The sequence below is a fragment of the Schistocerca serialis genome, chromosome 4 (assembly GCF_023864345.2).
Source record: "Schistocerca serialis cubense isolate TAMUIC-IGC-003099 chromosome 4, iqSchSeri2.2, whole genome shotgun sequence".
Lineage (NCBI taxonomy): Eukaryota > Metazoa > Arthropoda > Insecta > Orthoptera > Acrididae > Schistocerca > Schistocerca serialis.
The window spans coordinates 115,652,768-115,665,536 of NC_064641.1; the positions used below are offsets into that span (position 1 = coordinate 115,652,768).

Sequence of the window (12,769 nt, forward strand, 5' to 3'; positions counted from 1 at the left end):
ACACATCATCCATGTTCAGCAGTTGGCGGCCTGCTACCAAGACAAACGATCACACTGGAATTTCTTTCTCATGTGCAAGTGGACAATGAGTGACCAAGGAACATTCTGTGGACAGACAAAACTCATTTCCATCTCCAAGAACATCACAATATGCAGGATGACAGAATATGGGCAACAGAAAATCCGCACGCACATCAAGCGGTACCACTTCATTCTGCAAAAGTGACTGTATGGTGCGAGTTGATGGCATAGTTTATGACAGAGACACATTTTTTCGAGGAGACAGGTCGTGCGAGTTCTGTTACCTGCACCGTCACCGGTAAACAGTATGAGAGTCATCTGCGCCCCAGCGTCGTTCCGATGTTTCGAGAGTGCCGATGTCTGGACACACACGATGGTGCTCCTCTGCACTTGGCACAGCTAGTGGAAGGGGCTGCTGCACAGGCATTTCGGATATGCTAGAATTATCAGACATCATTTCCCTACAGCCTGGCCATGAAGATCAACTGTCCTCAAGCTGTACGACTTGTGGCTGTGGGGTTATCTGAAAGACGTTGTGTTCAGTACTCCAATTACACAAGTAGCTGCATCAAAGGCACGCATTGCACAGTGCATTCTGAATGTGACCTCCGAGACACTCTGATCTGTCATGGAACATACTGTTTCTCGATTTCAACCTGTGGCAGTAAACGCTTGACAGCATATTATCCACGTCATTCGCCAGTCTCACGACAACTGGAAGCTGTTATCATTTTGATTTTTACACAGTTTTTGGTCTCAGGACAATTGAAAATCAGTTTTTTCCATTCAATGTAGTACAGCCTTGCCATGGCAGATGGGCTTACATAAAGTACTGCAATTAATCTTTCATTTGTAGCCAGTCCCATTTACCTTAAGACACTTACAGAGCCATCTATTGATGTAATTTCGTTAATTTTTTGTTGTTGTTGTTGCATGACGTTTCCCACTGTGTCAGTTATAAAATGCTTAAATTGTGCACAACGGTTCTCTTTCTACAGCATTTTGAAATTGAAACTTTAATTATGGAGACCACAAAACTTATGGGCGAGCTGGATACAGTAAAATATGTGAGTCGTTCAATACGTAATGCCTCACATTTTTTTCTTAGAAAGTATTTATTTTTAAGAGTCAGAATATGGTAACAATTATACATCAACACGTCTTGTTCATGTCCTGTTTTTCTATTAGGTCTCCATCACGTTCTGTGGCCGTACGCCAACGTTGTGGAAGAGCATTTACTCCCTGCTGGTAAAAGATCTTGTCCTGTAGATGCAGCCATGTTTTCACTGCACAACTGACACTCTCGTCATCTTTAAAGTGTGTTCCCTGTAGAGAATCATTAAGCGGCCCAAAGAGATGGAAGTCCGAGGGTGCAAGGCCTGGACTGTATGGCGGATGATGAAATGATGTCCAGTCCAATTTGGCGATGTGTTCCCTATCCTCAAACTTATGTGTAGGCGTGCGTTATCGTGTTGGAGCAAGATTTCTGGTGGATTCTTGTCTGATGGAACACGTTGGAAATGGTTCTTGAGTTTATTCAGAGTCTTCACGTCTGCCCCCGACTTGATGGTTGACCCTCTTGGCATCACACCCACGAGAATGACGCCATCTAAATCCCAGAAGACTGTCACCATGAGTTTTCCAGCACAGGGGGTTGTCTTGAATTTCTTCTTGTGTGGCGAATGAGGATGATGCCACTCCTTTTTGTTTCCAGCGAAAAGTGGTGCACTCAGCTTCCTCTACCGTGAAGAACTGTGACAGAAAATTTGGAGATTTGTGGTAACTTCCTATGGGACCAAACTGCTGAGGTCATCAGTCCCTAGGTTTACACGCTATTCAATCTACTAAGGACAACACATACATCCATGCCCGAGGGAGGACTTGAACCTCCGACGAGGGGAGAAACGAGATCCATGGCAAGGCACCCTAGACCATGCGGCTACCCTGCACGGCTCTGTGGCAGAAAGGCCACTCCGTCGGTCTGAAAACGCTCCAACAATTCAAATGAAATGGCCTTTCTTTGAATCTTGTGGTCTGCTGTGAGCATTCGTGGAACCCATTGTGAGCACCTCTTAGAATATCCAAGAGCTTAGATCATTGCAGACTCATTTCAAGTGCTGACCGACAACTGTAGAGCCAATTGTCGAATTGTGATGCACCGGTCGGCACAAATAATGGCATACGCACGATTCAGCATGTCTAGAGCAGTGGCTGTGACAGGACGTCCTGAGCATGGCTTATCATAGACTTCTGTTCCCGCATTTCCTCAGGCTGTAAATTTCTTTACCCATCGCCCAACTGTGTTCCCATTAACTGCAGGATCACCATACTCTGCACACAAACGTTTATGGATGTTCACCACGATTTCTTTTTCTGCACACAATAATTCAGTAACAGCAACCTGCTTGTAACGTGAGTCGTATGTAGACGCCATTTTGACGTCGTACTACGGCTCTGCCATCTGCCAGAACGGTTCGAAACTTCACCAGCGTACAGAACGAACATCAAATGTGAAGCACCAACAACAACGTTTGTCTACGTATGTCAATGGCTTTTTTTTAAAAAAAAAAATGTGGGGCATTACTTATTGAACGACCCTTGTAAGACATTAACAACTTGGTGGAAATGAATGAAAGTGCAGCAATATGTTGCCAGATGCCCCCAGTCGTGCACTGCAAGTCGGACGTCACACGGCGTGAGACTAGCAAGACTACCGGGGCAATGGGGTCCGGCCCCACAACGCGAGACAGTTGAAGGAACAGGAAAAGACAGTTGAAGGAACAGGAAAAGAAGACAGTGTGTGTGAATCAGTGAGCTGTTACAGTGCACTCTGGTGGTAGTGTTCTTTATTACAACACGGTCCGGAGGCAACATCTGGGTAACTTCCAATGTGGAAGAATCATCGGGAAACTGAGATGAGGATGAAATGTGACCATTCTAGCCCAGGAGTGTCATATTGATCACAACATTGTTTCAAGTGCACGGAGAATGTTCTGAACCACTTGCATCACACCCCGATGGAGAGTAGGTAGTCGACTACAGCAGCAGGTGACCGCAACATTGTGCAAAAGGGGTGCAATTGGAACCACATTTAACAGGGCTGAAATGCACTCAACCACACGCTTCACAGTGGCATGGCGAGTGCATAGGGAAGGGCTCTTCACCCGATGACCAGTACATTACGTTCTGCTGACACCAACATGTAGGCAGCACCGTTTGCAATGGTGTTTAGAGCGTAGAGACTAGACAACAGACGGCTGGGGTTGCTTGCTCTCCTCAGTTAAGAGCAGATTCAGTCTGAGTAGTGACTCTGGACACACGCTCATACAGTGAGAGGTGGAAACACTCAACACACGCAGGGATATTACCGGGCATGATCGTTTGGTGGTCCAGGTGATACCTTGTGAGGAGGCAAACTGCTCCACGGGCGTACAAGGTACACTCACCAGTCATCTTCCTTGTGACACTGTACTCCTTCCTCATGCGCGTCTTTGAGGGGCCCATTCAGCACTAAATTCATTTTTACGGATGGCAGTGTGTGACGATACTGATCCCTGCAGGTGGAGGAGCTCTCAGAACAAGAGGACATTCGGCGCATGGACTGGCCTGCCATTTCCCTGACTTAAATCAACTCTAGCACATGTGGATGCGTTGGGAAGATGTGTTACACTGATGACCATCCAGCAGTAGTCAGTGCACCACAAGAACTCCTTTATACTGTGACCGGCATGGGAGCTTGATGCAGAGCGTCAATCGCCGTCCTTGGTGGTCACACACCATATTAAGAACCATGTACCGACTTTTGTAATGTCCAGGGCCCATCACAAATCACAGTGACTCCAGTGTAATTATTGTCATCTATGTTCGTCTCTCTGCATATTTCTTTCAGTTAACTTATACAGTATACTAAACAAAAAAACTACAAAGAACGAGACTCGTCTAGCTTAAGGGGGAAACCAGATGGCGTTATGGTGTGCCCGCTAGATGGCGCTGCCATAGGTCAAACGGATATCAAGTGCGTTTTTAACCCCAATTTTTTATTACATATTCGTGTAGTACGTAAAGAAATATGAATGTTTTAGCTGGACCACTTTTTTCGCTTTGTGAAAGATGGCGCTGTAATAGTCGCAAACAGATGGCTCACAATTTTAGACGAACAGTTGGTAACAGGTAGGTTTTTTTAAATTAAAATACAAAACGTAGGTACGTTTGAACATTTTATTTCGGTTGTCCCAATGTGACACGTGTACCTTTGTGAAATTATCATTTTTGAGAACGCATGCTGTTACAGCGTGATTGCCTGTAAATACCACATTAATGCAATAAATGCTCAAAATGATGTTCGTCAACCTCAATGCATTCGGCAATACGTGTAACGACATTCCTCCCAACAGCGAGTAGTTCGCCTTCCGTAATGTTCGCACATGCATTGACAATGTGCTGACGCATGTTATCAGGTGTTGTCGGTGGACCACAATAGCAAATATCTTTCAACTTTCCCCACAGAAAGAAATCCGGGGACGTCAGATCCGGTGAATGTGCGGGCCATGGTATAGTGCTTCAAAGACCAATCCACCTGTCATGAAATAAGCTATTCAATACCGCTTCAACTGCACGCGAGCTATGTGCCGGACGTCCATCATGTTGGAAGTACATCGCCATTCTGTCATGCAGTGAAACATCTTGCAGTAACATCGGTAGAACATTACGTAGGAAATCAGCATACATTGCACCATTTAGATTGCCATCGATAAAATGGGGCCAATTATCCTTCCTCCCATAATGCCGCACCATACATCAAATCGCCAAGATCGCTGATGTTCCACTTTCGCACCCATCGTGGATTTTCCGTTGCCCAATAGTGCATATTAGGCCAGTTTGCGTTACCGCTGTTGGTGAATGACGCTTCGTCGCTAAATAGAACGCGTGCAAAAAGTCTGTCATCGTCCCGTAATTTCTCTTGTGCCCAGTGGCAGAACTGTACACGACGTTCAAAGTCGTCGCCATGCAATTCCTGATGCATACAAATATGGTACGGGTGCAATCGATGTTGATGTTGCATTCTCAACACCGACGTGATTGAGATTCCCGATTCTCGCGCAATTTGTCTGCTACTGAAGTGCGGATTAGCCGCCACAGCAGCTAGAACACCTACTTGGGCATCATCATTTGTTGCAGGTCGTGGTTGACGTTTCACATGTGGCTGGACACTTCCTGTTTCCTTAAATAATGTAACTATCCAGCGAACGGTCCGGAAACTTGGATCATATCGTCCAGGATACCGAGCAGCACACATAGCACACGCCCGTTGGGCATTTTGATCACAATAGCCATACATCAACACGATATCGACCTTTTCCGCAATTGGTAAACGGTCCATTTTAACACGAGTAATGTATCACAAAGCAAATACCGTCCGCCCTGATGGAATGTTACGTGATACCATGTACTTATACGTTTCTGACTATTACAGCGCCATCTATCGCAAAGCGAAAAAAGTGGTCCAACTAAAACATTCACATTTCTTTACGTACTACACGAATATGTAATGAAAAATGGGGGTTCCTATTTAAAAGAACGCAGTTGATATCCGTTTGACCTATGGCAACGCCATCTAGCGGGCCAACCATAGCGCCATCTGGTTTCCCCCTTCAAGCTAGACGTGTTTCGTACTTTGTAGTTTTTTCGTTTGATGCTTATTTCGTGAGATATTTGGCCTGGTCACTATCAATGGACCACCCTATCAAAAAAAGTTTTGCATTGCCAGAACTCCTGTAGGTAGATGTTGACTGTGGATATTGTATCACAGACACAGTCCCTTTGACTGTTCAGAGATGTCACTAAGCCCGCCAAAAGATGTAAACAACCGTGCATGAGCACCGCCTATTAGACGGAGGGGGTCCGACAGCCGATCAGTTCCAGTCATTCCACCAGGACGGTTGTACTCTGCTCGTGTTGTCTGTAGTTTAACCATGCCTAGATGGTCAATACCGCGGTTCGATCGCATCCACATTGTTACTTTGTGCCAGGAAGGGCTCTCAACAAGGGAAGTGTGCAGCCGTCTCGGAGTGACCAAAGCGATGTTGTTCAGACATGGAGGAGATACAGAGAGACAGCAACTGTCGGTGACATGCCTCGCTCAGGCTGCCCGAGGGCTACTACTGTAGTGGATGATATCTACTTACAGGTTATGACTCGGAGGTACCCTGACAGCGACATCACCATGATGAATAATGCTTTTCGTGCAGCCGCAGGACGTCGTGTTACGACTCAAACTGTTCGCAATGGGCTGCATGATGCGCAACTTCACTTCCGACGTCCATGACGAGGTCCATCTTTGCAACCATGACACCATGCAGCGCGGTATTGATGGGCCCAACAACATGCTGAATGGTCCCCTCAGGCACCGATGACTGTCGCATATGCCTTCAACCAGACAATCGTCGGAGACGTGTTTGGAAGCAACGCGGTCAGGCTGAACGTCTTAGACACACTGTCCAGCGAGCGCAGCAAGGTGGAGGTTCCTTGCCGTTTTGGGTTGGTATTATGTGGGGCCAGCGTACGCCGCTGGTGGTCATGGAAGGCGCTGTAATGGCTGTTCGATACTTGAATGCCATCCTCCGACCGACAGTGCAATCATATCGGTGGCAGCATATTGGCGAGGCGTTCGTCTTCATGGACGACAATTTGCGCCCCTATCGTGTACATCTTGTGAATGACTTCCTTCTGGATAACGACATTGCTCGACTAGAGTGGCTAGCATGTTCTTCAGACATGAACCCTGTCAAACATGCATGGGATAGATTGAAAAGGGCTGTTTATGGACGACGTGACCCACCAAATAACCTGAGGGATCTACGCTGAATCGCCATTGAGGAGTGGAACAATCTGGATCAACAGTGCTTTGATGAACTTGTGGATAGTATACCATGACGAATACAGGCATGCATCAATGCAAGAGGACATGTTATTGTGTATTAGGGGTGCCGGAGTGTACTGCAGTCTGGACCACCACCTCTGAAGTTCTCGTTGTATGGTGATATAACATGCAATGTGTAGGAAATGATGTTTATGTTGATCTCTATTGCAATTTTCTGTACAGGTTCCAGAACTCTCGGAACCGAGGTGATGCAAAACTTTTTGGATGTGTGTATATGCAAACTGCCAGAAGAAATAGCAACACCAAAAAATATTTAATGTAGAGCAATGGAATTTCGGGAATACATTTGTCTAGCTAAAATATTTACGTCATTCACACTGCAAGATCGCAGGCTAACGTATGCGCGAAGTAACTCATTGCAAATGTGAAATGCTGGTACATTAATAACTACTGTACCCTCCAGGAGGTTGAATGAAAGCATGCAAACGTGCATGCATTGTGTTATACACGTGCCAGATGTCAGTTTGTAGGATGGACTTCCGTGCCTGTTGCACTTGGTCTGTCAATACAGGGACGGTTAATGCTGTTTGTGGATGGAGCTGCAGCTGTCGTCCGATGATTTCCGATATGCGCTCCATCAGAGATGGATCTGGTGATCGAGTAGGCCAAGGCAACATGTTGACATTCTGTAGAGCACGACAACAGCGGTATCTTAGTGAGACTTATCCTGCTGGAAAACACCCCCTGGGAGTCTGTTCGTGAATGGCAACACGAAAGGTCGAATCACCACACTGACGTACAAATTTGCAGTCAGCATTTGTGGGACGACCGCAAGAGTGCTCCTGGTCTCTTACAAAATCGCACCCCTTATCATAAACCCAGGTGTAGGCCCAGTGTGTTGGAGGCAGGTCCTCAACTGACCTCCTCCTAACCGAGGCACAGTCATCATTGTCACTGGGACAGAACCAGCTTTCATTAGAAAACACAACGGCTCTCCACTCTGGCCTCCAATGGGCTCTCGCTTGACACCACAGAAGTGGCAAATGGCGACGGTTTGGCGTCAGCAGAATGCACGCTACAGGACGTTTGGGTCTGGGCTGTCCTTGAAATAACCGGTTTTCTAACAGTATCGTATGCTGATGACATGACAACACTAAATAGTGAACCAAATATGGAACAGCTTGAGAGAAGAGCATACGTATCTGAAAATATCACAGCTCAATGGCTGTTGGAAAATGAACTGGTTATAAATCTAAAAAAGATTATGTATGCAGTGTTTAAAAACAAGGAGAAGGCCGTAGACATGGATTTAAAGGTTGATGGAACAAGGTTGGAAGAAGTAGAATCTGCTAGATTCTTAGGTATTCGTGTGGATAATCAATTGAAATGAAAAAAAAACATATTAGTAATGTCTGTAAGAAACTGAGCTCTGTCATATTCTTAATGATGCAGCTATCACAGTATTCAGACAAGAACTTTCTGTGTACAGTGTATCATGGACTTTTCGAACCTTACTTACAGTGTGGAGTGACTGTGTGGGGAAACTCAAACAAACAAGAGACAAAACAAGTGTTCACATTACAAAAAAAAAAAAAAAAAGCAATTAGGACTATTTTAAGAAGAAAGGCCTCTGAAACGTGCAGAAACTGTTTCAAGAAGTTAGGTCTCTTAACTTTTTCATCATTGTATATATACTAAACAATAATGTACATCACAAAAGGTAGTGAAGACTGGATTACAAATGCTAGTGTACACACCCACAATACAAGAAGGAAGAATGAAGTACGGAGCATACTTCACCGACTGACAATGCTAGAAAAAGGACCCCGGTACTCTGGTATCAGACTTCTAAGAAGTCTGCCTAAAACCCTGCAAGATAGTGTACTTGACAATGACTTTCCAAAGAAACTTAAAGACTATCTAATTGAAAAACAATTTTACAGTATTGCAGAATACTTATGCCATTAAATTTGTATATATCGTTATTCATTATCAATTATGTAAAAATGTAAACTAAAGGGGTAGAAAAGTAAGTGATAATGAATGTTACTACTTTGACATGTCCTATATTACACGTACATTTACTGTATTCAATGTAATCTTACAGGACCAAATAAAATTCAATTCAATACAGTTCGTTGTGTCTCCGTGAGCTCGTGGTCTTGCGGTAGCGTTCCCAGGTTAGATTCCCGACGGGGTTAGGGATTTTTTCCCACCTCGAGATGACTGGGTGTTATAGTGTCGTCTTCATCATCATCATTCATCCCCATTACGGTTGGAGGAAGGCAATGGCAAACCACCTCCACTAGGACCTTGCCTAATACAGCGGTGCGGGTCTCCCACATCGTCCCCTACGCTCCTCGGAGTATGGGACCTCATCATCATCATCATCATCATCATCATCATCGTGTCTCTGTGGTGCCAAGTGCTCCTAAATTGCTGCTGTAGTTGCAACACGATGGTCTTCCCTCTCGGTAGTGCCACGCGGCTGGCTGGGGTCGGTTTTCTTGCGACCATACATTCTCGTGGCCACCGCTGCCAGAAGTCATGTACAGTAGCTACATTCCTGCAAAATCTTCTTTGTAGTATCACAGAAGGAACATCCAGCTTCTCGTAGCCATACTACACGGCTTTGTTCAAACTCAGTGAGGTGTTAACAGTGGCGTCTTTCTAGCCTTAAAGGCATTGTTGACTAACATTAACTCACCAGGTCCTGTCTCAAAGATAACTAACGCTCCCGACTGTTACAGCATGTATTTGAAGCAAATCTGATCCATACTGGTGCTACTAGCGTCATTCTTATGCGACTGGAGTGAAGTCTAAGTAATCATGATCTTCCAGATACAGAAACTCGCCCACCAACTTCCATTTGTGACGCAGAACTCTTTCTTGTTGTTGGAATGTTCATAATGAATGTATAAACTGAACAATATTCATTGGTAAGTGATCAGTCACTGTACTGTCACTGCACTTACCAAAGGTTTCGTGCATAGTGGCCACGCCGTAATTTCCCAGTTACACTTGCGAATCTGTGTGGTTGCTCACCTTCTTGCGATGGTACAGTACACTTGTGCCAACGACCTTGCCGCAGTGGTAACACCGGTTCCCGTCAGATCACCAACCTTAAGCACTGTCGGGCTGGGCTAGAACTCGGACGGGTGACCAACCGGTCTGCCGAGCGCTGTCAGCAAGTGGGGTGCACTCAGCCATTGTGAGGCAAACTGAGGAGCTACTTGATTGAGAAGTAGCAGCTCCACACTCTCGTAAACTGACATACTGACAGGAGAGCGGTGTGCTGACCACATGCCCCCCCCCCCCCCCCCGTATTCGCATCCAGCGATGCCTGTGGGCTGAGGATGACACGGTGGCTGGTCGGTACCTTTGGGCGTTCCATCGCCTGTTTGGACCGAGTTTAGTTTAGTTTAATAGTACACTTGTAACTGGCAACAAACTCAACTGACGATTTTTCAGTTAAATGGGTGGTGCGGTGAAGGCCAGTGAATAGAGTCTGTGAGATGGTAAGATTGGAGATGACGTCATGGGACCCGCTGACAAGTTCAAACCGAGTATACAGAGATCACTTCTTATCTGTAGTAGCTAATTATGATGAACTTTCCTCACACCTCCGGTGGGCGAAATTGGTTGGCTAGTCGATTTGGGAAAGGGACCAAATGGTGAGGTCGTCGGTTCCAGTGGATTAGGGAAGGATGGGAAGGCAAGTGAGCCGTGCCCTTTCAAAGGAACCATCCCGGCATTTGCTTGAAGCAATTAAGGGAAATCACTAAGAACCTAGATCGGGATGTCGGGACACGTGTTCGAGCCCTCATCCTCCTGAATGGAGTCCAGTGTGTGTGTGAAACCTGTGGTGCTACACTGTGCAGTACAGAGACAGCGACTAGAAGGCTCGAAGTGCGTAGGTAGGCAGGTGATAGTCGGCTGAAGTGGCTGCCCCTTAACTACACTACTGGCCATTAAAATTGCTACACCAAGAAGAAATGCAGATGATAAACGGGTATTCATTGGACAAATATATTATACTAGAACTGACATGTGATTACATTTTCACGCAATTGCGGTGCATAGATCCTGAGAAATCAGTACCCAGAACAACCACCTCTGGCCGTAATAACGGCCTTCATACGTCTGGGCATTGAGTCAAACAGAGATTGGACGGCGTGTACAGGTACAGCTGCTCATGCAGCTTCAACACGATACCACAGTTCATCAAGAGTGGTGACTGGCGTATTGTGACGAGCCAGTTGCTCGGCCAGCATTGACCAGAAGTTTTCAATTGGTGAGAGATCTGGAGAATGTGCTGGCCAGGGCAACAGTCGAACATTTTCTGTATCCACAAAGGCCCGTACAGGACCTGCAACATGCGGCCGTGCATTATCCTGCTGTAATGCAGGGTTTCGCAGGTATCAAATGAAGGGTAGAGCCACGGGTCGTAACACATCTGAAATGTAACGTCCACTGTTCATACAGTGCCGTCAATGCGAAGAAGAGGTGGCCGAGACGTGTAACCAATAGCACCCCATACCATCACGCCAGGTGCTACGCCAGTATGGCGATGACAAATACACGCTTCCAATGTGCGTTCACCGCGATGTCGCCAAACACGGATGCAACCATCATGATGCTATAAACAGAACTTGGATTCATCCCAAAAAATGACGTTTTGCCATTCGTGCACCCAGGTTCGTCGTCGAGTACACCATTGCAGACGCTCCTGTCTGTGATGCAGCGTCAAGGGTAACCGCAGCCATTGTCTCCGAGCTGATAGTCCATGCTGCTGCAAACGTCGTTGAACTGTTCGTGCAGATGGTTGTTGTCTTGCTAACGTCCCCATCTGTTGACTCAGGGATCGAGACGTGGCTGCACGATCAGTTACAACTGTGCGGATGCCTGTCATCTCGACTGCTAGTGATACGAGGCCGTTGGGATCCAGCACGGCGTTCCGTATTACCCTCCTGAACCCACCGATTCCATATTCTGCTAACAGTCATTGGATCTCGACCAATGCGAGCAGCAATGTCGCGATACGATAGACCGCAATCGCGATAGGCTACAATCCGACCTTTATCAAAGTCGGAAACGTGATGGTACGCATTTCTCCTCCTTACACGAGGCATCACAACAACGTTTCACCAGGCAACGCCGGTCAACTGCTGTTTGTGAATGAGAAATCGGTTGGAAACTTTCCCCATGTCTGCACGTTGTAGGTGTCGCTACCGGCGCCAACCCTGTGTGAATGGTCTGATAAGCTAATCATTTGCATATCACAGCATCTTCTTCCTGTCGGTTAAATTTCGCGTCTGTAGCGCGTCGTCTTCGTGGTGTAGCAATTTTAATGGCCAGTAGTGTAGCTGTGGGGATGCAACCGCGCAGCGCTCACAGGGGCGCGGCGTTATTTGGCGCGAGCCGCGTGTACTCACTGTATATGGTGGACTGGGCGGTGGTGCCGCCGAGGTCGCCCTGGGCGCGCCTGCGGAAGGAGCCGGTGTAGAGGCCGTAGTTGATGTCTCCCTGCAGCCCGAACTGTGAGTCCGGCGGCAGCAGCTCCGCCGTGAGCCAGGCGCCTGTGGAGAAGGCGGCCACCACCAGCGCCGTGGCGGCGCACGCCAGCCAGAACGTCGCGAACACGTACAGCCGCTTCGTCGTCGCCATGCCTGCTGCTGCTCCCGTGTGGCGCTGCTAGCGGGCCGGGCGCTCTGCGCGGGAAACACGACACTGCAGTGTTGTTGTTGTTGTGGTCTTCAGCCCAGAGACTGGTTTGATGCAGCTCTCCGTGCTACTCTATCCTGTGCAAGTTTTTTCATCTCCCAGTGCCTACTGCAACCTATATCCTTCTGAATCTGCTTAGTCTAC

The 12,769-nt window shown here is 46.9% G+C and overlaps 1 protein-coding gene across 1 annotated transcript in view; it reads right to left on the reverse strand.

Moving 5' to 3' along the window:
• The window catches only part of LOC126474301 (uncharacterized), a 79,160-nt gene extending 66,592 nt beyond the window's left edge, over positions 1–12,568 (reverse strand). The window contains exon 1 of the mRNA XM_050101767.1: positions 12,337–12,568. Within this exon, the coding sequence (XP_049957724.1) occupies positions 12,337–12,568 (232 nt within the window). The remainder of the gene's footprint in view (positions 1–12,336) is intronic.
• Positions 12,569–12,769: the final 201 nt, after the last annotated feature.